The sequence below is a fragment of the Anguilla anguilla genome, chromosome 1, assembly GCF_013347855.1.
Source record: "Anguilla anguilla isolate fAngAng1 chromosome 1, fAngAng1.pri, whole genome shotgun sequence".
In the NCBI taxonomy this organism is placed as follows: Eukaryota; Metazoa; Chordata; class Actinopteri; order Anguilliformes; family Anguillidae; genus Anguilla; species Anguilla anguilla.
In genome coordinates this window covers 72,127,164-72,152,945 of record NC_049201.1, presented here as the reverse complement: position 1 = coordinate 72,152,945, position 25,782 = coordinate 72,127,164, and the positions used below count along the sequence as shown (strand labels likewise).

General features: G+C 51.5%; 1 protein-coding gene across 8 annotated transcripts; it reads left to right on the top strand.

Annotated features, from left to right (window-relative positions):
• Positions 1-1,891: 1,891 nt before the first annotated feature.
• Positions 1,892-25,031, top strand: chd4b (chromodomain helicase DNA binding protein 4b). Of its 8 annotated transcripts, none has more exons than XM_035421626.1 (42): positions 1,892-2,212; positions 2,706-2,948; positions 4,473-4,588; positions 4,966-5,235; positions 5,448-5,566; positions 5,709-6,040; positions 6,150-6,274; positions 6,389-6,524; positions 6,786-6,952; positions 7,375-7,623; positions 8,007-8,210; positions 8,813-9,024; positions 10,363-10,494; positions 10,907-11,006; positions 11,446-11,637; positions 12,237-12,437; positions 12,970-13,107; positions 13,215-13,336; positions 13,580-13,753; positions 13,996-14,137; positions 15,232-15,363; positions 15,622-15,739; positions 15,852-15,976; positions 16,351-16,443; positions 16,980-17,121; positions 17,217-17,389; positions 17,796-17,973; positions 18,807-18,893; positions 19,030-19,121; positions 19,223-19,356; positions 19,814-19,958; positions 20,150-20,312; positions 20,475-20,534; positions 20,657-20,760; positions 20,887-21,148; positions 21,292-21,354; positions 21,645-21,803; positions 22,576-22,684; positions 23,175-23,307; positions 23,406-23,601; positions 23,691-23,854; positions 24,898-25,031. In XM_035421626.1, exons 2-42 carry the CDS (start codon positions 2,885-2,887, stop codon positions 24,910-24,912), a joined length of 6,042 nt encoding a protein of 2,013 aa, XP_035277517.1. In that variant the 5' UTR covers positions 1,892-2,212; positions 2,706-2,884; the 3' UTR covers positions 24,913-25,031. The 8 variants fall into 8 exon arrangements, with proteins under 8 accessions (XP_035277517.1, XP_035277482.1, XP_035277491.1 ...); XM_035421591.1 differs by having other exon boundaries at positions 17,796-17,985; XM_035421600.1 differs by having other exon boundaries at positions 6,783-6,952.
• Positions 25,032-25,782: the final 751 nt, after the last annotated feature.

Here is a 25,782-nt window from a genome sequence, read left to right as displayed (position 1 = left end):
TTATGGGCTGTAGTTTCTTCTTACAGGGAAAGAGTATTATGGGATGTTTAGTCACTGCATGTTGGGGGGGTGGGTGTGTGTGTGTGGGGGGGGGGGTGTTCCCATGACAACCACTCCCCTTCCATCTCCTGATTGGTGATTATGGGATGTAGCCTCCCCCACCTATCCCCCACCGCCCCCCCCCCCCCCCCCCCCCCCCAATCTCCATGGTGACTGAGCTGGCCAGAGAAAGAAGGTGAGGGAGTATGTTCCATTTCCGTTGCTCTTTGCACAACCATACAGGCCTGCTGTACGAAAATGAACGACCCAGGAAACACAGGGAGCGGGACAAAGGATGATACAGGGAGGAGACAAAGCAGAGCAATAGATGTCAAAATAAGCATTTGCTGAGTCAGAAATATTGGTAGATGGCTGGTGTGCTACAAGAGACAATTATTCTACTTACAAACAAAATGTAAATAGGAGAAAGGGGAGAGGCGCATGAAATTGGAGCACAGAAAAACAGGCCGATGAAGTTTGACATTGTCGCAAGAGGTTTTGAAATAGCCTAGTAAGCTAACTACCCAGTGCGAACAATGAGAGTAAATAACTTCCTTCCATCATCAGTATCTATATAATTATACATATGCCACTGCTTCTTAATCATTTTGCACTGGAAACAATATAAATAAACACCCAGCTATGTTAATGATAATATTAATATGGCTGGACATGTCAATATGAACTGGCAGCATAGCGTAATGCCTTGGGAACAATCTCTGAGGTTGAAAGTTTGATTCCCAGCTGTGCCACCGCCATTGTACCTGTGAGCAAGGTACTTCACCTGAATTTCTTCAGCAAAAAAAAATCTAGCGGTGCAATGGGTCACGTGTAAAATAATTTAAGTTGCCTGAATGTAAGTTGCTCTGAAAATGAGTGTCTGCTGAGTGATTAAAATGTAAATGTAATGTGGAGTTCATGTGTGGTTTTCTGGGACCAAGAGTTCAACACTACCTTTGTGACATTTTTTTTTTCAAAGGGCCAATTGCTACCCCGTAATGCTGGTACCTGTGATTATGGGCTGACAGTATTGTACCTCACTATTTTTGCACCAAGCTGCTTTAAAGATGCACATCTTTGTACTTGACCTTGTCTGACTTTTAAGGTGTCCCTGTCTACCCTTACCAAAATTCTAACCAGATCCAGGTTTCACCAACAATGATAACAATGTTAAAATTACGTAGGTATTAAAGTATATTTAACTCGGTACTGTAGTGTGCCCCTTGCAGTCAGTGGGTCAAGCTATTTGCATGTGCACAGATGTGTGTGAAATACATTCTCTGCAATGCTTGCTGTGAGCACATACCTTGCACAGGCCTTCGACCAAATGTTGTGCATACAGTGTGTAAATGCATATAGGATATTATGGGCATTTTACCACACAACACACGTGTCCCTGGGGTGAGAAAGTTCTATACAGTAAATGTCACGATACCTTTTTCAGAGCACAGATTGAACATAGTCTCATCGTGTCTCTATCTACTTGTGGAGTGCATGACTTGTATATGTGATGTGAACAATAATTATGTGCATGAACACATGTCCTGTGGTCCATTTGTGTACAATGTACAAGCAAGGGAGACAGTAGTGGAATATTATGGTCTGTCGCAAGTGCCATGGAGTTCCCCTGGAGACCATGTGACTTGTATTTTTTTTTCTTTTTGGAGTTGTGCTTATTATGGGATGTCAGTGACTGCTTATGATTATTATGGGATGGTGAACAGGGCGGGAGGGGGACTGTCTCCATGGTAACGGCGGTTGCTAGGGGGCCGGAAATAGGGAAGGGAGTGTGGGGGGTGATTATTATGGTCTGTACGTTGCGAGGTAACTATGCAGAGTAGTGTGTGTATTATAGAGGGGGTGGGGGGAGGGGGGGGTTGGGATTATTATGGGATGTCTGCCCCCTGATCTCTTTGTGTATGTGAGGATGTTAACCAGCTAGCTGGCTGGTGGAAGAGGGAGCGACGAAGACCTGCGTGTTTGACAACGATATTTGAATTACCCTTGTATACTTAACTGAATTTAACATTTTATATTTTATGCAGTAAATATATAAATACCTGACCTATATCGGAAGATATCATACGAGGAAGAACTGTTTCGACCTGGGACCCTGTTGTACGTCATTATTGTCATTACGACGTTGAGTTTCAACAGTGAAATTTTACGAGTTGTGAGTAAGCTGTGTGTTTGACTGTTTTTAAGACAGTGTTAAAAAATCTGAGCGGGGAAGAAAAAGTGTGTCGTGTCATTGGGTGACAAGCTAGATAGCTATAGCTCTGAACACGTACGGTCGGTCAATTCACTGACGTCCATAAGTTGTATTCGTAACAAGGTACCTAGGGTATAACGTTAACGTTTGCAAGCTAGGCGGATGATGTATGAAACTGGTAGATGGCTTTGCTACAACTAGCGAGCAAGCCAGATCAAGAACGTTATAAACATAGTCTTAAATGTTAAGATTGCTTGCTACAACATTAATTCTACTTTTATGATATTTTATATTTCATTTCATTGTAAGATGACAAATGCACTGATACCTTTCACGAGACTCCCCTGTTGCTATTAGTTAAGTTATATGGCTGCACAAAACTGTGATTTTAACCTTAATTTAAGTTATGAGCAACAGAAATTTTAAAATCTTTCCCTGGTTTTTCTCGTTACAGCTGCCCTCCGCCCTTTTATTTATCATTTTCCCTCCTTCCCGACACGAACTGATTGAATGTGAGATCACCTATTAGGGAAAATATAGGAAGCTAGCGAACGTTTTATTTATCATTTTATAACTTTAGCAAGCTAGCCGGCTAGCTACCGGGTTAGTTGTAGCTAGCTAAATATAAGAAACATGTCTGGGAGTGAAGACGACAGGGACGATTTCGGACATTTAGAGGACCGATCACTGGTGCAAGGTAAGGGGTTCCAGCTAATAAGTTACTTTATATTGTTAGACTAGCTTTATTTCTAATTAGCTTGTTGTAGCTCATGGGGTGAAGAAAGCTACCTAGCTGGGCAGCTATCGTGCTCTTTAGCCAAAGTGACAACAGTATATAAGGTTAGCTAGTTAGCTAAATTCTGAAAATGCATGCTTATTCTATAGGTACGTATAACTTGCAATATTCACAGTTTAAGAATTTCAGCAGTGGAACTTTCTGCTGTATAGGGTTGTCATTGTCGCGTGCGGCAGAACTCGCTGAGGTAATGTTACAGTAACATTAACGTTAGCCTGTTAGCGAGCGAGCGTGACGGCTAGCTAATCTAGGTTTATTCTTTAAAACACCGACTGAACGCAACAAATTAATTATGTTAGCAATTAAATTGCGAAATTGCCCAGCTAACTAGCTAAATTGTTAATTGTTGTTAGTTAGGTGTCGGTAGCTTTATCTAAACCACGTTTCAATGCAATCTTAACCGAGCTTGCGATCTGACGTCTGTCAATTGGTTCGTTTCGTGTTTGCCGAGTAATGATGGCCTAGCTAGCTGTGGCTACCTAACGTTAGCCACCAACTTTTTGACTGTTTTGCGGACTAGTCTTCGCTCGACAGTTTCAAGTACATTTTTGTTACTTAGATTAGTTTGATTAATTATTTTAATATATACAAACAAAATAAAACACATTAATTATGTTTTGTTTGTTATTTATTTTGTTGAGTATGTTGCTAGTGAGCCAATTTGTGGCTAAGTTACCAATGTGAGTGTGAGTTAAAAATGCCGGCTTCAGACTTCGCTTCAGTGGAACCGGCATCTTCCTGACTGCCGCGGCCTGCTGATATTTTCACATATCGAACCTAGATGGCTAACTAACTTCAGTTGTTCGATGATTAGATCTAAGAAATGCGACGACTCCAGTACTCTTGGAAATCCAACTTAACTCTGTAAAATTGTTTATATATTTGCATTTAATCTAAATTCTAAAGTCTACATTCTTATTTCGCCTACAAACTCAATAGCTAACGACGTTAGCTAGGAAAGTTACCAAACGTTATCAGTAGTTTCTCGAGGGAGAAATGGCGATGATTTAAATCTTGATTTATCATAAGCAGTTAAGTTTGCAAGCAAACGGGAACCGAAAATGTACTTCTTATGACTTGAATCTCGTTTAATCATATCACAAGTGCAGCGTACGTAACTGTACAGTACAGTTCTCAAACCACCACGCTCCCAGCAAACAATGCGTGCCTAACCCTATTTTAGCAGCTGGATCAGCTCATGTAGCGATTATATTATACCACTAGCATATTACTTTTGGAGTGAGCAAACTAACTGAGGAATATTGGCGGTAACGTTGGCTTCGCTAATCTAAAAATAAAGACACCGTTCTCCCTTTTAATTTTGCGAAGCAGAGGGTGGGAATGCAGTTATCGTTGCTGTCCTCTTTGGTGTAATTAGTCAGGTATGTCGCTGTTCAGCGTTTAACGCTGTGTGCACTTGGACAGATGAAGAGGAGCTGGAGGATATGTCCGAGGGGGACACCCCCAAGGTGAAGAAGAAGAAGAAAGCAAAGAAGAGTCGCGAGAGCAAGAGCAGCAAGAGGCAGAGACTCCGTAGAGAGGTACCTGACTGTTGTGAGATTGATGCATGGGGAATATTGTAGTCATAGATATAATCTTCACATTTCCTAATGTGTGTACTGTACACTACTACTATACACTCTGAAAACATTGTTTCATCTAGTGTTTGGCATTGATGTGTATGCATTGCCAGCCCTAGCCTTTGAGGGGCCCTAATCAGGATTTGATTTGGGCCCCTCCAACCCACCTGTGCCCTAAATAGTGTATGTACTTTAGGATAATTAGGGTCCCCCTGGTGGTCATGGGGCCCTTAGCAGCTGCTTATGTTACTTATTGGGCTGGGTCGCCGCTGGTTGTAGCTGTGAGCCTGTGGCTGGGATTGAGATTTCCTACTAGCTGCTCTGTGTCACTCTTGTAGGACTTGGCCGGGAGCTCTCCAGAGGAAGTTCTTGGCGCAGAGGGGGGAGAGGGAGACGAAGAGGAAGGTGGGGGTGCCAGGTCAGACAGCGAGGGGAGTGACTATACCCCAGGAAAGAAGAAGAAGAAGCGAGCAAGCACGACAAAAGAGAAGAAGAGAGGAGGAACAAATGGAGAGAGGGAGAAGGGTGGCGGAGGGTCCTCCAGCAGCAAAAACAAGAGGAAAGAGCCAGAGCCTGAGGAAGAGGAAGACGAGGATGACGACAGCCAGGTGAGACAATGGCTAAAGAGGAGCTTGCACGAGGTCAGCTGTGTGAGTGCTGAGCCCATCTCCCGCTCTAGTTTACATTCAGACTCAGTGTAAGCATGGCGGGCAGCCGCTTCCAAAGTCACGTGATGTGAAAGAATGCATGAAAATGTGTGTGGAAAAAAACACACGACAAGGTCATTGTGCCCGTGTTACCATGCCCCTCCTCCCCTCAGGAGCCCAAGACATCTGCCCAGCTGCTGGATGACTGGGGGATGGAGGATATCGACCACGTTTTCTCTCAGGAGGACTATAGCACACTCACCAATTACAAGGCCTTCAGCCAGTTTGTCAGGTACCTCCTGTTTAAATTCCCTCTGTGTCTCTAAGTTGCAGTGCCAAACCTTTTCCCCACTGTCTTCTGCTCAGCTTCTTCTCCTCCACTTGGACTCGCTCTTTTTCTCAGCACCCTTCTCTTTCTTTCCCTCGCTCCGCAGGCCCCTCATTGCCGCGAAGAACCCCAAGATCGCCGTGTCCAAGATGATGATGGTGCTGGGGGCCAAGTGGCGGGAGTTCAGCACCAACAACCCGATGCGGGGACTAGCCAGCGCCAACGCCGCCCTGGCGGCTGCCAACGTGGCGGCGGCTGTGGAGAACATGGTGACCAGCGTGGCGGACGGAGGGCCGGGCGCGGGTGCGGGGGCGGTGGCGGCGGTGGCAGCGGCGGCCAGCTCCGCGTCCACGGCGGCCTCAGCCCCCGTCACGGTGGCCGAACCCCAGCTGCCCCCCGCACCCCCCCTGCGCAAGGCCAAGACCAAGGAGGGCAAAGGTGAAGGGGGCGCTGGTGGTCGGGGTTAGCTTCAGCGCTTTTAAAGATGATTCGTATATCGATTTTTTATTTATTTTTCTATTTGTCCTCACCGGTTTCTGTTTTTCAGGCCCGAATGCTCGCAGGAAGCCTAAAGCTCCTCCAAAGCCTCAAGAGAAGAAGGTGAAAACCAAGAAAGTGGCCCCTCTGAAGATAAAGCTGGGCGGCTTCAACAGCAAGAGGAAGCGATCTTCTGTACGGCCCGAGTTCCCTCCGTCTCTCCTTGTGCTTTCCACCATGTCGGGTGATGCGCGAGTGATGGCGTGGGCTATGAGGAAACGTGCTTATTTGCCTTTTCTCCTCTTTCAGAGCGAGGAGGACGAGGTCGATGCGGACAGCGACTTCGACGACGGGAGCCTGAACAATTTCTCCGTGTCGGACGGCTCCAACAGCCGCAGCAGCCGCTCGAAGAAGAAGGGCAAGTCCTCCAAGAAGAAGAAGAAAGGTGGGCTTCTGGCCTGAGCACTGTGGTGTATTGTGCTTTATAGGCAGGGTGTGTGTATGTATGCATGCATGTAACTGTGAGTGTGCTTGTGTGTGTCTGAATGTGAGTGCGCATGTGTGCTTTGCAGGTTGGTTGTGTGTATGTGTGCGTACTTTTGTGCATACGTTTGTGCGTGTGTGTGTGTGTGTGTGTGTGTGTGTGCGTTCTGAGTGAGTTAATGTGGTGACATGCCCACTTCTGCCTCCCGTGGTCCCTCAGTAGAAGAAGATGCCGATGGCTATGAGACGGACCACCAGGACTACTGCGAGGTGTGCCAGCAGGGCGGCGAGATCATCCTGTGTGACACCTGCCCCCGGGCCTACCACATGGTGTGCCTGGACCCCGACATGGAGAAGGCCCCCGAGGGCAAGTGGAGCTGCCCCCACTGTGTGAGTCTGCCCCGCCCACCACTGTTATATAACCTGGGCTAACGGTCCACTTCCCCTGCCAAGTGAGGGTGCTGTTACCATGGAGTCAGGCCCTAGTCCTGGTTTTCATTCTTCTCCTCTAATCAGGCACAGATTTAGACCTGAGGCACAAAGTGAGTTGACTCTCTAGCCAATCAGTGACATTAATCAATAAATGAACTACCGGGTAGTGAAGAATATGGGCAGTACCGCTGGCCTTGAGGGCCAGAGTTGAGCATCTTTGCTGTAGTCCATCTCTCCAGGCCTCAGCGCTGTGTTGATCTTTCTGTCTCTCTGCTCTTCTTTTCTACATGTTCTGTCTCTTCCTCTCTCCTCTACCCCTCCCTTCTCTCTCTCTCTCTCTCTCTTTGTCTTCCTTGCCCTTTTCCTGCTTTTATTCACAGGAGAAGGAGGGAGTGCAGTGGGAGGCGCGGGAGGACGCTTCCGAAGGAGAGGAGGACAACGACGGGGAGGGGCGGCGGGACGGGGGCGAGACGGAGGAGGACGACCACCACATGGAGTTCTGCAGGGTGTGCAAGGACGGCGGGGAGCTGCTGTGCTGCGACTCCTGCCCCTCCTCCTACCACATCCACTGCCTGAACCCGCCCCTGCCCGAGATCCCCAACGGGGAGTGGATCTGCCCCCGATGCACCGTGAGTGGGAGAGAGAGAGAGAGAGAGAATGAGTGTGCAGGAGGGGGAGGGGGGGAGAGAGTGAGAGAGAGAGAGTGGGAGAGTGAGAATGAAAGGAGAGAAGGAGAGGGAGAGAGAGGTATATAGAGAATAGGAGAGAGAGAGGTAGAGTGGGATAGGGAAAATGAGAGTTGGAAAGAGTGGAATAGAGAGAGTGAGGTGGAGAGAGAAAGGAAGAAAGAGAGACAGAGAGAGTGGTTAAGAGTTTGAGAGTGCTGAAGATATAGAAGAGGGAGTTGAAATGTTTTGGTCAACAGTGGGTGTGAATATTTCATCACTGTTGTTGATAACTCGTTCAGTTGATAGTATTTTATGCACATGCTCTCCTCCTGCCTGCCTTTCAGTGTCCAGCTATGAAGGGTAAAGTCCAGAAGATTTTGGCCTGGCGGTGGGGAGATCCACCACCCCCCACGCCGGTCCCCCGCCCCCCTGATCTTCCATCAGATGCTCCGGACCCCGCCCCCCTGGCCGGTCGCCCGGAGAGAGAGTTCTTTGTGAAGTGGAGCAACATGTCCTACTGGCACTGCTCCTGGGTCACCGAGCTACAGGTGAACACACCTGGGCAGGGCGTGCGCACACACACACACACACACACACACACATATATACGCACACGCACACACACACGCACACACACATACATACACACACGCACACACATGCATACACACACACGCACACACATGCATACACACACGCGCACACACACACACACACACACACACACACACACACATACATACACACACACACACATACATACACGCACACACACACACGCACACACACACACATACATACACGCGCACACACGCACACACACATGCGCACACACACACGCACGCACACACACACACACGCACACACATGCTATTGGTGGCCTTGCAGTACAGCAGTCCCCACTGCTGCTTCATAATGCCTGTGATGGGTTTGAACAATATGCTGAACCGAAGGAGTGATTTTTCTCTTGTCACCTGAGACACGTGACACTCGTGCTGTTGTGGCATCCGTTGGTGATCCTCATTGGCTTATGGGCACCTGGAGGGATGATGCACAGGCTGTGCACTGTGTGCACTTCTCGCTCGGAGCCTCAGGGTGTGCTGTGCTGTTGCCTAGCGACTCACGCGGTTTTCTGTGTTCGCCCGTCCAGCTGGAGCTGCACTGTCAGGTGATGTTCCGCAACTACCAGCGGAAGAACGACATGGACGAGCCTCCTCTCCTGGACTTCAGCGCCGAGATGGACGCCGACAAGAGTGTGAAGAGGAAGAACAAGGACCCGCTCTACGCCAAGATGGAGGAGAGGTTCTACCGCTTCGGCATCAAGATGGAGTGGCTGATGGTCCATCGGATCCTCAATCACAGGTAATACCAGTGCCATGGCTGCACACGCCCAGCGATGACCTGCACACGCCCAGCACTGACCTGCACACGCCCAGCACTGACCTGCACACGCCCAGCACTGACCTGCATGAGCCCAACACTGACCTGCACTCACCCAGCACTGACCTGCATGAGCCGAACACTGACCTGCACACACCCAGCACTGACCTGCATGAGCCGAACACTGACCTGCACACACCCAGCACTGACCTGCACACACCCAGCACTGACCTGCACACACCCAGCACTGACCTGCACATACCCAGCACTAACCTGCATGAGCAGAACACTGACCTGCACACACCCAGCACTGACCTGCACATACCCAGCACTGACCTGCATGAGCAGAACACTGACCTGCACACACCCAGCACTGACCTGCACACACCCAGCACTGACCTGCACACACCCGCCCAGCACTGACCTGCACACACCCAACAATGACCTGCATGAGCCCAACACTGACCTGCATGAGCCCAACACTGACCTGCACACACCCAGCACTGACCTGCACATACCCAGCACTGACTTGCACACACCCAGCACTGACCTGCACATACCCAGCACTGACCTGCATGAGCAGAACACTGACCTGCACACACCCAGCACTGACCTGCATGAGCCGAACACTGACCTGCACACGCCCTGCACTGACCTGCACACACTCGCCCAACACTGACCTGCACACACCCGCACAACACTGACCTACATGCTCTCGGCTCTGACCTATATAATCCCAGTTTCTGGACGTTTCTGCAGAGTGGGTTCACCTTGAGCTGTGTCCCTAATCCTGCCCAGATGCAAACCTCTAATCTGCACAGAGATTACTAGCAAAAACAACAGGTTTCCAGTGACGTTTTAGCAGTGCTATCAGATCTTTGTAGGCAAGGGTGTAACATTCAAAATAATGTTGGTGGGGGCTGAACTGCCTCGACAACGAAAACTGCAACCCTCTAGGAGGTCTCCCTTCCCCACCCTAGAATACATTTTCTGAAAATAACAGCTGTGAAATGATCATTTTGGTGAAGCGGAATATACTTCAGACTACTGATCAGCAAATCCAAATTAAAACATGAACTCTTTATCATATGAAATTGTTTTTGCACATCATCGTGCTCTATTATTGGGGGGTTATTTGGCCTGTTTTGTAATATTGAGGGGGGGGGGGGGAGGGTTAACCTCCTACCCCCCCATAAATCGCGTCCTTGCTTATACATTGTTCAGTGTTGTACAGGTTGTGTGCATTTGTAATAAAGGTGTAAAAACAGTAAATTACGATTCCCAAGTGTAGTTTGCAAACTGAATCGGCCTGTTCTGCAGCGTGGACAAGAAGAGCAACGTCCACTACCTGATCAAGTGGAGGGACCTCCCCTATGACCAGGCGTCCTGGGAGAGCGAGGACATGGAACTGCAGGAGTACGACATCTACAAGCAGCACTACTGGAACCACAGGTACACAGCCAATCGCGCGCGAGACTGGGCTCGGCCAATCGCTGCGCCCCTCTCGAACTAGATCCGCGCGCGACGATTCCATCCATAGGTGCGCACGAGCAGGGTCGTATCTGACGAAGCACAGCCGCAGCCGTCGCAGGTGTGCAGTTTTACTTCGGTAATCTGGGCTGAATTACAGAAGCAGCTGCGTACAGCAGAGCTGGTTCACTCATACCACAGACCGCAGTAGGGAAAAATCCACCCAGAATACCCGTGCGGTCTACAGCTGGAGTTCAAACCTGCATCAGGAATGTCAGATCAGATTAACGAGCAGAAGACGGCATTAAGTCCTGAAAGGGGGCGGGTCTGTGCTGTAGCCCCTCGGTGTGGTTGCGGGTTTGAGGCCACGCTCTGATGCGTCCCTCTCCCACAGGGAGCTGGTGATGGGGGACGAGGGCAGGCCAGGGAAGAAGCTGAAGAAGCTGAGCAAGATGAAGAGGCTGGACAGGCCCCCCACCAACCCCGTGGTGGACGTAAGAGCGCCCCCCTGTGTTCACCCCTCACTGTGCTCCGTGTGTGCGCACGCGTGTGTGTGTGTGTGTGCGCGCGTGTATGTGCGCATGCTGCTACAGTCTATACTGTGTTCACCCCTCAGTGTGTGTGTGTGTGTGTTGGTGTTGCTACAGTCCACATTGTGCACCCCTCAATGTGTGTGTGTGTGCGTGCTGTTACAGTCCATACTGTGTCACCCCTCAGTGTGTGTGTGCGTGCGTGCTGTTACAGTCCATACTGTGTCACCCCTCAGTGTGTGTGTGCGTGCGTGCTGTTACAGTCCATACTGTGTCACCCCTCAGTGTGTGTGTGTGTGTGGGTGTTGCTACAGTCCACACTGTTCACTCCTCACTGTGTTGGGTGTGGTGCTTGGTGTTAATTCCTCTCCCGCCCCCCTCCCCTCCCATCCCATCCCTCCAGCCCACCATCAAGTTTGACCGCCAGCCGGACTACCTGGACAGCACGGGGGGCACGCTGCACCCCTACCAGCTGGAGGGGCTCAACTGGCTGCGCTTCTCCTGGGCACAGGGCACCGACACCATCCTGGCAGACGAGATGGGCCTGGGCAAGACCGTGCAGACCGCCGTGTTCCTCTACTCCCTGTACAAAGAGGTGTGTGTGTGTGTCTCTCTCTGTCTGACTGTCTGTCTTCTGCAAAGGGGTGTGTTTGCGTATGTGCACGTGTGTGTCTTTACAAAGAGGTGTGTGTGTGTCTCTCTCTGTCTGACTGTCTGTCTTCTGCAAAGGGGTGTGTCTGCGTATGTGCATGTGTGTGTCTTTACAAAGAAGTGTTTGTGTGTGTGTGTCTGTCTGTATTTACAAAGAGGTATGTGTGTGTCTTTACAAAGAGGCTGTTCTGTATGCTGCAGAACATCTGTATTTGGTTTAACTGTACTTACAGGCAGGAGGCGCTGTGTCTTATTTCTGCATGTCTTGCTGCTGTCAGAATCGGATTTTTTTTGTTTACATACCCGGGTATAATGCCATCTCCACGTCCAGTCTGTCTGTTCCTGTCAATGGGTGTCAGTGGACTGACAGACAGACAGGACGCACAGTAACGCTGTCCATCAAAGGGGACGTTTCCAAAGCTGGGACTCTGTCCTAAAGGCAGGACCGCACACAGATCTGTGTGATGATCAGGCTGCCCTCTTTAGCAGTCGCGTGCAGGGAGCGCGTGCGACTCATTTCTCTGCACTCCCCTCCCCCCCCAGGGCCACTCCAAGGGCCCGTTCCTGGTGAGCGCCCCCCTGTCCACCATCATCAACTGGGAGCGCGAGTTCGAGCTGTGGGCGCCGGACATGTACGTGGTCACCTACGTCGGGGACAAGGACAGCCGGGCCGTCATCCGCGAGAACGAGTTCTCCTTCGAGGACAACGCCATCCGGGGCGGGAAGAAGGCCTCCAGGATGAAGGTGGGGGAGGGGCAAAAGGGCCCGGGCGGTGGCTTTGGGCCGTCCAGTCTCGTTACCATGGCATCATGCGCATTTGTGCACCACATATCTCATTTAGCCCTTAAGGTGTAAAGTCAGGAATATGTGATTAGAATGTTCTTAACTGAACATTCTAATGCTGATGTTACAATCACTGCTGGTAACTGAAAGCAGTGGAGTTCTAGAACACTGGTAGAATTTAGAAAAAACATTCCAAAAACCCTGCTCTTTAAAGGGTTGACTTATGTAATGGCAGGGTCTGAGCAGCATTGCGTGAAATATCATGAATAAGAACACCGAAGCACAAATAAATATCTGTGTGAGTCTGGACTACTATGACTATGATCACTGTGTTATGTTGTTTGCCATAATGGCCTTGAAAATCACTTGAAAAGTGTCTGGCATGTCGATAAGTATAATGGAAGCTGCATGTGCTGTTGTTGCCCATTCGTTGTTGTGCAGGGGGTGTCAGTCTCAGTGTTACTGTTTAACCCCCCCCCCCCCCCCCCAACAGAAAGAAGCCTCTGTGAAGTTCCACGTGCTGCTGACCTCCTACGAGCTCATCACCATCGACATGGCCATCCTGGGTTCCATCCAGTGGGCCTGCCTGGTGGTGGACGAGGCCCACAGGCTCAAGAACAACCAGTCAAAGGTGAGTGTGGGCGTCCGTTCGAGCGATCGTGTTTCTCTCTCTCTCTCTCTCTCTCTTTCTCTCCCATCTTATTTCTCATTTTCTTCCTCTCTCTCTGCGGCCCACAGTTCTTCCGGGTGCTGAATAACTACCCTCTCCAGCACAAGCTGCTGCTGACTGGCACCCCCCTGCAGAACAACCTGGAGGAGCTCTTTCACCTGCTCAACTTCCTCACCCCCGAGAGATTCAAGTCAGTCTGTGTGTGTGTGTGAGTGTGTGTGTAAGTGTGCTTGTGTGAATGACTGCGTGTGAGTGTGAAGGCATGTGCATGCTTTTGTGCATGAGTATGTGTGAGCGTATGTTTGTGTGAATGTGTGTGTAGTGTGTGTGTGTGTGTGTATGTCCTTTGTGCCACCCTACGGGATGCATTTGTGCCACACTCTGCACTCATGTCACGGAGACGCCTTATCCTCTACCCCCTCTCCTCCCTCAGTAACCTGGAGGGCTTCCTGGAGGAGTTTGCCGACATCGCCAAAGAGGACCAGATCAAGAAGCTGCACGACATGCTGGGGCCGCACATGCTCCGGAGGCTGAAGGCCGACGTCTTCAAGAACATGCCGTCCAAGACGGAGCTGATCGTGCGCGTGGAGCTCAGCCCCATGCAGAAGTGAGGGGGGGGGGGCGGGGGGGGTGTGCGTGAGAGGGGCGGGGGGAGTGTTCGGGTCAGGGTGAAGCAAGGTCAGATGAGAGGAGGAGCTGTGAAAGAAATGAAAGTCACCTCTTGGGTTTGGTGACTTTGTGCCTTTCCTGAGTTTGTGTAATCCAGGCTGACAGATGCTCTCCTGATAGGGAAGCAGGCTCTGGTGGTTCCGCTTTTCTTATGTAGAAATCTGCATTTTCTGATTCCAGGAAGTACTACAAATTCATCCTGACGCGCAATTTTGAGGCCCTGAACACTCGCGGTGGGGGCAACCAGGTGTCTCTGCTCAACGTGGTGATGGACCTCAAGAAGTGCTGTAACCACCCTTACCTCTTCCCCACTGCAGCTATGGTACGAGCCTTTCCACAGGCCCAAATAGGGCCCGCGGGCTGAACCACGTGGTTGGCGGGGGTGGTGGTGGTGGTGGGAGGGTGCTGTACAAGCAAATCAGTAAATGTCCTAAAACTGCATACTTCTAATAATACTCCCTTCCCTTTTCAAAACTCAATAGTCTTACTGCAGAGAAACGTTAAACATTAATAACCCTTCCAATTGAATTCCTGTCAAAGGAGGAAAAGAAAACAAACTGGCGTTCAGTACACCAGTGTGAACATTTCAGAGTGTCTGTGCGTTTCAGAGTGTCTGTGCGTTTCAGAGTGTCTGTGCGTTTCAGATTGTCTGAGCGTTTAAGAGTGTCTGAGCGTTTCAGAGTGTCTGAGCGTTTCAGAGTGTCTGAGCGTTTCAGAGTGTCTGAGCGTTTCAGAGTGTCTGAGCGTTTCAGAGTGTCTGAGCGTTTCAGAGCGTCTGAGCGTTTCAGAGCGTCTGAGCGTTTCAGTGGTCTGAGCGTTTAAGAGCGTCTGAGCGTTTAAGAGCGTCTGAGAGTTTCAGAGCGTCTGAGCGTTTCAGAGCGTCCGAGCGTTTCAGAGCGTCCGAGCGTTTCAGAGCGTCCGAGCGTTTCAGAGCGTCCGAGCGTTTCAGAGCGTCCGAGCGTTTCAGAGCGTCTGAGCGTTTCAGAGCGTCTGAGCGTTTCAGAGCGTCTGAGCGTTTCAGAGCGTCTGAGCGTTTCAGAGCGTCCGAGCGTTTCAGAGCGTCCGAGCGTTTCAGAGCGTCCGAGCGTTTCAGAGCGTCCGAGCGTTTCAGAGCGTCTGTGTGTTTCAGAGCGTCCGAGCGTTTCAGAGCGTCCGAGCGTTTCAGAGCGTCCGAGCGTTTCAGAGCGTCCGAGCGTTTCAGAGCGTCCGAGCGTTTCAGAGCGTCTGTGTGTTTCAGAGCGTCCGAGCGTTTCAGAGCGTCCGAGCGTTTCAGAGCGTCCGAGCGTTTCAGAGTGTCTGAGCGTTTCAGAGTGTCTGAGCGTTTCAGCACGGTTATTCATTCCTCTGGCGTAGCGGCGGTGCTGGCGGGAGCAGGGGGGAGGCTCACGGGTCTGTGGTTCTGCTCGCTGCTCACAGGAGGCTCCCAAGATGCCGAACGGGATGTACGACGGCAGCGCCCTGACCAAGGCCTCCGGGAAGCTCCTGCTGCTCTACAAGATGCTGAAGAAGCTGAAGGAGGGAGGACACCGAGTGCTCATCTTCTCTCAGGTGAGCGCCGAGGCCGCCTGCCAGCGCGATACTCGCCGTTTACTCGCAGATTACTCGCTCCCTCACTGTAATTCTGAATGCACATAATTGGGTGTCTGTGGTCTCTGGCTCTTGCTCAGAACTGTGGGCTCGCTCCTCGCACGCCTGAGTTGTGAGAGCTGAGACCACAGGCGCGAGGACCCAGCATGCACTTCTCCTGAAGGCGATAAAGCTGGCGATTCTCACGGTCCCCGTTCTCCCCCCCCCCCCCCCCCCCAGATGACCAAAATGCTGGACCTGCTGGAGGACTTCCTGGAGAACGAGGGCTACAAGTACGAGAGGATCGACGGGAGCGTGACGGGCAGCATGAGGCAGGAGGCCATCGACCGCTTCAACGGTGAGACTCGCTCAGGCTCTACGGGGGGGCCGGATTTCTGATTGGACGTGCTGTTCAAGCCCTCTGGAGGCCAGGTCAGTGTCCTGTTAACCCCTCCCTCTTTCTCCTCCAGCTCCTGGAGCAGTCCAGTTTGTCTTCCTGCTCTCCACCAGGGCGGGGGGTCTGGGGATCAACCTGGCCACCGCCGACACCGTCGTCATATACGACTCTGACTGGAACCCTCACAACGATATTCAGGTAGGAGCAGGTCGACCCTCCCGGGGCCCGCCCCCCTTTGTGGAGATAAGTCACTGCTAAAAAAAAGTTTGTCTCAGCGAGTGCTTTCATTTTATTCTCTTAAGTAAGAAATAGTAGTTTGTTTTAAGTTTTTAACTTTTTGCTTGAAAAGTGAAATTGTCTTACCCCACTGGCAAATCTTGAAGTGACTAAAACTCTAACCTCATTGGCAATTTTCGTTGTATTTAGGAAAAAATTATAGAAATACGACTTCAAGTCTGTATGTGAGACTAAAATAGTTGTTAAGATGGACGTTTTTGGTTTGGCAGTGTGCTCGTGGCTGTTGTGTGCTGTCGTTCGGGCTCACCTCTCTCTGGTCTCCCTCCCCCCCGCAGGCCTTCAGCAGAGCTCACCGCATCGGCCAGAACAAGAAGGTGATGATCTATCGCTTCGTCACCAAGGCCTCGGTGGAGGAGCGAATCACTCAGGTCAGACCATCGCTGCTCAGCACTCCGATTCCAGCTGCCGCTGATCCAGCTGCTGCTGATCCAACTGCTGCTGATCCAACTGCTGCTGATCCAACTGCTGCTAATCCAGCTGCCGCTGATCCAGCTGCTGCTGATCCAACTGGAACCTTAATCTCAGCCCCTTTTAAAATAATCCAGCAAAATCTATTGCAAACTTCCGCCTAGTACAAAATGCTGGTGTGGTAACAGTAGAAGTGATAACGTGATACTGGAGATGATTATGATGTTGATGATGATGATGATTGTGGTGGTGTGGTCTGGTGATGCTGATTATGGCGGTGTGTTATGGTGATGTGTTATAGTGATGGAGATTAGTGATGGAGGCTGTGTGTTACGGTGATAATGATCGAGGTGGTGAGATATGGTGATGATTAATGTGATGGGGATGATAATAGTGGTGATGTATTATGATGGTGGTGGTGACGATGATTATTGTGATGCTCATTTCAAAAATGTTTTGGCCATCTTTTTTGAAATGTGCTTGTATTCCACCACAGGTAGCGAAGAAGAAGATGATGCTGACCCACCTGGTGGTGCGGCCCGGCCTGGGCTCCAAGACGGGCTCCATGTCCAAGCAGGAGCTGGACGACATCCTCAAGTTCGGCACCGAGGAGCTCTTCAAGGACGAGATCGGGGAGGGTGCGACCCTTCGACCTTAAAATGGCGTCCTCTTCTGTCTCGCTGGCCCGCGTAACCCCCCTCTCCCTGCCCCCCCTTCCCTCTCCCTCTCCCAGGAGAGAACAAGGAGGAGGACAGCAGCGTGATCCACTACGACGACAAGGCCATCGACCGGCTGCTGGACCGCAACCAGGACGCCACCGAGGACACGGCCGAGATCCAGAGCATGAACGAGTACCTCAGCTCCTTCAAGGTGGCCCAGTACGTGGTGAAGGACGAGGACGAGGAGGTGAGCGTGTGTGTGCGTGCGCGCGTGCCTGTGAGTCTGTGTGCGTGCGCGCGCGTGTCTGTGCATGTGTGCGCAGTTGCTATCCAGTCTCTCAATGTAGAAAACTAGTCTATTTTAGATAAATCAGCTCAAGAACACAAACACAGCATTCACTGGCACAAAGAGCTGAGACTCAGAGAGTGTCTTAAGCAGATTACTCTTTCTTCCTTTTACTCCCCCTGTCCTCTTCTTTCTCCTTCCTGTTCTTTGATCTTTCTTCTCATTGTCCCTGCTGCCATCCCTGTCTTGCTCCTCTTCCTCTCCTCTCTCGTTCTTCCTCTTAACCCCCTCCATCACCCTGCCTCCCTTTATTGCCCTCCTCCTTTCCCGCTGCGCCCGTTCCTCCGGCTGCCCTTCTCCCGCGCAGGAGGAGGAGGTGCAGAGGGAGATCATCAAGCAGGAGGAGAGCGTGGACCCGGACTACTGGGAGAAGCTGCTCAGGCACCACTACGAGCAGCAGCAGGAGGACCTGGCCCGCAACCTGGGCAAGGGCAAGCGCATCCGCAAGCAGGTCAACTACAACGACGGCTCGCAGGAGGACCGAGGTAGTAGACGGGGTACAGAAGACCATGCGCATTACTACTACCTCTCCGTGTGTGTGTGTGTGTGTGTGTGTGTGTGTGTGTGCGTATGTGCGTGTGTGTGTGTGCATGCGGCCCCTGGACCTCCTGGGTGTGCGGTCTGTGTGTTTAGCTCCACGATTACGTGAATGCTGGTGACCTGTGTGTGTGCGTGCGTGAGCGTGTGTGTGTGTGTGTGTGTGTGTCTGTCTGTGTTTGTCTCTGTGTGGTGCGTGAAGGATTCTGGGGCTTTTTGTTACTTTTAAACGCCAGGCTCTGAAGACAACGAAGTTTGGATGCATTAAATAAAAGATGACTGGAAGGGCTGGATTCAGTGATGGCAAACTGTGTCCTTAACTTGCTTTTCATTTTTGGTTTTCAAAAAAAAAAAAAAAACATTTTCCTTGATGAAAGTTCTAGGTAACACATTATGCTTGGGCCTCAGAATAGATGTTAATAAATCTCAAAGTTGTGTCCCTCATCAGTACCCAGAATGCACTGCACGCACAGCCTTCTGTGCAGTGACATGCTATATCCTGCGTGTGCCTGGCATGTGGAGCCTGGCAGTGCTGCAGTGCGGGTGCATGGCATGTGTGTGGCAGAGTGCATGTCTGAATATTTGTGCTTGTGGACAGGTGTGCTCATTGGATCGTACTCTTAGGTTTTTCCCCTTTTCTCCACGCTGTGGTAGTCACCTCTGGTGCTCCCTTCATGCGTCTTTGCCTGTTAGTACTGCCAGCATCTCGTGCCGAGTGATTATCTCGAAGCGTCTCCTGTTTTTGTTGGTCTACCGACTTTCTCTCTCTCTCTCTCGACAGATTGGCAAGACGACCAGTCCGACAACCAATCAGATTACTCGGTTGCTTCGGAGGAGGGAGACGAGGACTTCGACGAGCGATCGGAGGGTAACGAACGGAGTTCCCGCTGAGTGGGACGCGCGTGTTCGGTGTTGAGTGTGTGTGTGTGTGTGTGTGTGTGTGTGTGTGTGTGAGTGAGTGCGCTGGGGCTAACGCTAGCTGCCTTTGTCTCTCGTTTTTTTAGTGAACTCGCGCCGGCCCAACAGGAAGGGGCTCAGGAACGACAAGGACAAGCCTCTGCCCCCCCTGCTGGCCAGAGTGGGAGGGAACATCGAGGTCGGTGTGGGGGATAATCTCTGGAAGCTTGCTTGTGCGTGCGCGCGTGCGCGTGTGTGTGCGTACAGCGCGTTAACCTCCCCTTGACCCCTCCCTCCCAGGTGCTGGGCTTTAACGCGCGTCAGAGGAAGGCCTTCCTGAACGCGGTGATGCGCTACGGAATGCCGCCGCAGGACGCGTTCACCACGCAGTGGCTCGTCCGCGATCTGAGGGGGAAGTCCGAGAAGGAGTTTAAGTGAGTCTCCTTCAGGGCCCTTCCCCCGATTGCGTCTGTCTGCGGCATTGTAAACGCTCCTCCTCCCCTTCCTCTCTGACTGTATGTCGGTACACCCTCCATACATCGCTCCTGGAAATGTGTCTGGGATATGTAGGCAGGTAGCAGTCGCTTCTATGCGGTCTGAATCTTTAGGCAAAGAGGAGTGATTGTTCCCAGTGTCACAGGCAATAGCAGCAGGCACATAAACCTACAACATAACATAAGTGGAATATTAGGTGCTAGAGAGACATTGAGGATGTAGGGCTTTCAGTAGGAAATGGGTAAACCCTGTGCCCCATCTAACTGCATTCCTGACGTGGCGGTTATGAACACTCCACTTCCTCTGCTGTAGTGTGTGTGTGTGTGTGCGCGTGCGTGTGCGTGTGTCCGCGTCCAGGCGGCTGTAATAACCCCCCCACCCCCCGTGCTCCCTTAGGGCCTACGTTTCCCTCTTCATGCGCCACCTGTGTGAGCCGGGCGCGGACGGGGCCGAGACGTTCGCGGACGGCGTCCCGCGGGAGGGGCTGTCCCGCCAGCACGTCCTGACGCGCATCGGCGTCATGTCCCTCATCCGCAAGAAGGTGAGCGGCCCCGCCCCGCGGCGCGGTGGGTTTGGAGCCTGCGGGCCTCCGCCAGCCAGCACTGACCACTGTGTGTCTGTGTGTGTGTGTGTGTGTGTGTGTGTGTGTGTGTGTGTGTGTGTGTGTGTCTGTGTGTCTGTGTGTCTGTGTGTCTGTGTGTCTGTGTCTGTGTGCGCGCGTGCGCGGTACAGGTTCAGGAGTTCGAGCATGTGAACGGCCAGTGGTCCATGCCGTGGATGATGGAGTTGGAGGAGAGCAAGAAGGCAGCTGCCGCGCACCCCGACTCCCCGGGGAATCCCAAAACCCCGTCCACCGGGACCCCCGCTGACACCCAGCCCAACACCCCGGCTCCAGGTAACCCCTCACCCAGCCACCAGCCATTTAAACGGCCTCTGTGTCTGCTAGCATGTGCACCGGCACTGCCCGGCCCCGCCCCGCCCCGCCTTCATAAACCTGCAGCCGTACAGCTCGCACACCTCTAACGCCATCCATCCATCTGTCTGCTCCTAAAAACAGCCTCTAAAACTCCGTCCACCGGCACACCTGCAGACACGCAGCCCAACACCCCTGCCCAAGGTAACGAGCGCTGTGCTCTCTGCCGATTGGCTGCCGGCTTTGCTGTGCCGCTCTGCGGTTGGTCTGTCAGTTCACGGGAACGGGCTCCTAATGCGCCTTCTCCTTCCCCGTTCACGCTGCAGAAGACCCCACCAAGGCAGACGACCCCGCAAAGGAGAAGGAGGAGAAGAACGAGGGAGAGGGCGAAAAGGAGGGCAAGGAGCCCAGCAAGACAGACGAATCGGAGGTAAAGCCCCCCCCCCCCCCCTCAGCGATGACCGCCCCTGTCCTGGTGTGGGTGGTTTGTGCTGCGTCCAGTCTGGCCTGTGTGGGCCGCCTCTCCCGGTGACCCCCCGGCCTTTGTCCTTCCCAGGTCATTGAGATCCCGGATGACCCGGAGAAGCCGGCCTCCCCCGAGAAGAAGCCCAGCGAGGCGAGCGCCACACCGCCGGGGCCAGAGAAGGAAGGAGGGAGCGCCGAGGCGGAGAAGGAGAAGGAGAAGGAGAAGGACAAAGAAGGAGAGAGCGAGGGGAAACCGGCAGAGGCGCCGGTGGCGGAGGGGAGGAGCTCTCCCACGGAGTCCAAGTCTGAAGGGTCAGAGGTCAAAGCTAAACCGGATGACCCCGAGGCCAAAGGTGAGATTCATGTTCTGGACGAGAGCCGGGAGGAGTGGGCATGCACATCCATTACGTAGCCGAGCTAAAAGAAACTGATTATGTGTCGTCTGTCTCTCCCGCTCTTTCTCTCTTTCGTTCTCTCCCGTCCATTGGGCGTTAAGCAGAAGAAAAGGAGGAGAAAGTGGAGAAGATGGACACGAGCCCTCCTGCAGAGGAAAAGAAAGGTATTTCTATCCGCAGGGTTCTCATGGGTCCTTGAAATCCTTGAAGGTTCTGGAAATTGAATGTGGAAATTTCCGGGTTCCGAACACACCTGAGTTTTGCGGTGTCCGATTTTCTGCTCGTTTATGGAACTTTCCCTCATATTCCCTGGCTGGAATCCTGCTGGATGACATTCTCATGACAAGGGTTATCAGTCAAAAGACATATTCATTTGTTTCGGTATAACATTTTAAGATGATTAATGCACAAATAAAGTAAAAAAAAACCATCTGTGTGCTTTCCCTCACTCCAGATCAGAAGGAGGAGAAAGATGGGGGGAAGACGGAGGAGGCTGCCAAACTGCAGAACGGAGAGAATGCCAAAGAGGGATCGGCTGTGGGGGCGAGCGAGGAGAAGAAGAAGGCCGTCAAGCAGAGGTTCATGTTCAACATCGCGGACGGAGGCTTCACGGGTGAGGCGCCTTTTCAGGCGTGTTCAGTATGTGTTCAGGGGCTGGTGAGGCCGCTCTTCCGCCGGTTTAGCTGATTTAACAGGCTTTCGCCCCTCAAACCTCAGTAGAACTGTGCTGTTCTGAACGCTGCCTCTGCTCCGTTGTTCAGTATTGGAGCCGCGCGATGCGTCTCGGCAGCAGTGAACTGATTGCAGTTAACCAGTGCGAAAGAAGCATGATTTTCACACCTTCACAGCAGAAGACAAAGTCTCAGCTCAACACCTTCCTACACTCCCACCCCCCGAAGAAAATTATTTATCACCGTCGTCAATTCTATTCATTTAACAACGTGGTTGGCAGCAATCGAGTTCTGACAAACATCTTACGACTTGCTTAATAGCTTTAAAAAAATAACCTTTATTTCCTCAAGAGTGATGGCATTAGGTTGAATAGCTATTATACATGCAATAATCATTTATTTAAACGTGCTTTTCATACACAGAGAAACACTGGTTCAGGGAAGTGTCCAGTTCAGTGCTGCACAAGTTCCTTTGAGGTCTCAATGTTGTGCATGTGGAACAGTAGCTAGCAGAGTATTTTGATACTGCAGTAGCTGGGGTGGGGTGTGGTTGGCCTCCATTTTGCTGTAGCTGGTGAGGCGTGGTTGGCCTCCATTTTGCAGTAGCTGGGGTGGGGTGTGGTTGGGCTCCATTTAGCAGTAGCTGGGGTGTGGGGTGTGGTTGGCCTCAATTTTGGAGGCGCTCTGTTCACTCTTCCGCTGTGTGCTTCTCAGAGCTGCACTCCCTGTGGCAGAACGAGGAGAGGGCCGCAACCGTCACCAAAAAGACCTTTGAGATCTGGCACCGTCGCCACGACTACTGGCTGCTGGCCGGCATCATCCAGTATCCTTTCACCCTGACAGAGCTCCGCCCCTTCCCGGCAACGCAAGGCGGTCTGTCCGTCGGTCTGTTGCTCTGCAGCCGGCCTTTGTACTGGCCTGAAACTTACAGACTGCGTCTAAATATTCACAGACTCAGTAGGTTAGCGCTAGTCAGGTGTGTTGATATCTCAGACCCCTTTGTATTCCCAGGTGATGTCACTGAACTTTTTTTTGTCGACTTAACAGAGAATAATGGAAAATTAGAAAAATTACAATTTACAATTTGGGCATTCAGCAGATGCTTTTAGCCAGAGTGACTTGTTGAAGTTTTTTTGTATCCTTTGAAACGGTTATAGAACCACCACTAGAGACAGCAAAGCTACAAGCCAATGAAGGCCATCATAGAGATGGGAAATAGAGGGAGAGGCGGGTTCGTTTAATTGGATGAGGTGCAAGGTAAGATGACGTAACTGGGGTTGTATTTATTGTTCCTTGACCACGGCGACTCCGAGGCATGGCTACGCACGCTGGCAGGACATCCAGAACGACGTGAAGTACGCCATCCTGAATGAACCTTTCAAAGGGGAGATGAGCAGGGGCAACTTCCTGGAGATCAAGAACAAGTTCCTCGCCAGGAGGTTCAAGGTACGGTGACGTTCTCGGCGTTGCCCTCACACGCGGGGGTGGGGTTGGGGACCAACTGGACGCGCGCGTAACCACACAGCTGTCTGTCTGTCACACAGCTGCTGGAGCAGGCCCTGGTGATCGAGGAGCAGCTGAGGCGAGCGGCGTACCTCAACATGTCCGAGGACCCCTCCCACCCCTCCATGGCGCTCAACACGCGCTTCAGCGAGGTGGAGTGCCTGGCCGAGTCCCACCAGCACCTCAGCAAGGAGTCCATGTCCGGGAACAAGCCCGCCAACGCCGTCCTGCACAAAGGTATCCCCTGCCACCGCCTCACTCCGCCCCCCTCGGCCATGCCCCACTCGCTGGTCTCCAGCTCACGTCTCTGCCCTTGTCCCTCCCAGTGCTCAAACAGCTGGAGGAGCTGCTCAGCGACATGAAGGCTGACGTCACTCGTCTCCCGGCGACCATCGCGCGGATACCGCCTGTCGCGGTGCGGCTGCAGATGTCAGAGAGGAACATCCTGAGCCGCCTGGCCAGCAGAGGCTCGGACACACAGACACAGCAGGTACATCACTAAGGCACCTGGCCAGCATGAGCTTATGCACACAGGCACACCTGGCTAGCACAGGCTAGTACGCACAGAATACACCTGGTTAGCACAGGCTAGTAAAAGCAGAGACACCTGGCTAGCACAGGCTAGTACAAGCAGACATACCTGGTTAGCACAGGCTAGTACACACTGACACGCATGGTTAGCACAGGCTAGTACAGACAGACACACCAGGTTAGCACAGGCTAGTACACACAGACACACCTGGTTAGCACAGGCTAGTACACACAGACACACCTGGTTAGCACAGGCTAGTACACACAGACACACCTGGTTAGCACAGGCTAGTACATACAGACATACCTGGTTAGCACAGGCTAGTACATACAGACATACCTGGTTAGCACAGTGCTAGTACATACAGACACACCTGGTTAGCACAGGCTAGTACATACAGACATACCTGGTTAGCACAGGCTAGTACAAACAGACATTCCTGGTTAGCACAGGCTAGTACACACTGACACACATGGTTAGCACAGGCTAGTAGACACAGACACACCTGGTTAGCACAGGCTAGTACACACAGACACACCTGGTTAGCACAGGTTAGTGGTCACAGACACGCATGGTTAGCACAGGCTAGCAGACAGACACACCTGGTGAGCACAGGCTAGTAGACACAGACACACCTGGTTTGCACAGGCTAGTACATGGACACACCTGTTTAGCACAGGCTACATAAGCAAGTACATACAGACACACCTGGACAGCATAAGCTAGTACATGCAGACACACTTGGCTAGCACAGGCTCGTACACACAGACACACCTGGCTGGCACCAGCTAGTATGTATAGACACATCTGGCTAACACAGGCTACCGCACACAGACACAGCAGGTGACTTGCTGATGTACCTGCAGCAAGTCGTGTTAATGATACTGTTGATGGACTACAGTTCTTACTGTAGAGTGTTTCTTGCTGTTGCACCATGAGCACTGTACATCCAAATAGAAAATGGCAGGTGTTTTACAAATGTTCTATCCTTTCACTCGAAGGTGACTCAACAGTAGCCTGTCTCAGGCTGCCCCCACCCCCTTCCCCACCCTCCCCCTACCCCTTCAATCTCAACATTCCTGATTGGCTCTTGGATGATGACATCACACCCAAGCTTCTTGAAGCCATGCCCCTTTTCCCTTACTAAGGACATGCAGCAATTCTATAGGCTGATCCCTGGAGGCAGTGGATAGCAATTGTTTTCTTTTTGATGTTTGTTTCTTTACCTCTAATATAATTATTGTTACAATATTATTATATTATTATTGTTATTATTGTCATTTCTTTTTTTGGGACCTGAAATAAAATGTTAACAATGTTTGAGGCTCACCTGGTCTTGTCATCGATGGTGTGAATGTTTGACTGAAGTGAGGGGTATGTATGTATGAGATTGTGTCTGCAACATTTGAGGCGACAGTGAAAAGCGTTCAGTAGTGTCTCCCTTTTGGGGTAGGCAGTCCACCTGTTTTCAACATCCTTGATGTGAATATGGGGAAAATAAGGCCCAGGCACGTGGGGTTGGGAGGTGGAGGAAGGGGCTCAGAGCACCTTTGTCCTTTTACCTTAAATGCCCCCCATTGATGTGATTTTTAAAAACATTATTTTTACTGCCATTAATATTTATTAATTCATTTTGGTATAGTACAGTAGCTGGGTGTAAGTTTTTTTTTCTAGGTTGGATTGCCTGTTTCTCACTTCCAGGACCTGCCAAAATGTCTCTGCAGGGCCCTGGTAAAGCATAACGTTCAGTTACTGCTCCCCAATTCCCATACCAGTTTCTTTGTTGCATGTATCTGACACTTAGTGTGGTCAAGGTCTACCCACTTGAACCTGTATCTGGTCCAGTGTTGGAGTGTGAAAGTCATTCTTTAAATCGCGGTACTTTT

Coding starts and splice junctions, on each gene's coding strand:
- chd4b (XM_035421567.1), top strand. CDS start 2,885: ATGTCTGGGAGTGAAGACGACAGGGACGATTTCGGACATTTAGAGGAC. Junction 10,495..10,906: donor CAGCACTACTGGAACCACAG/GTACACAGCCAA, acceptor CCTCTCCCACAG/GGAGCTGGTGATGGGGGACG. Junction 21,149..21,291: donor GGATGACCCCGAGGCCAAAG/GTGAGATTCATG, acceptor TTGGGCGTTAAG/CAGAAGAAAAGGAGGAGAAA.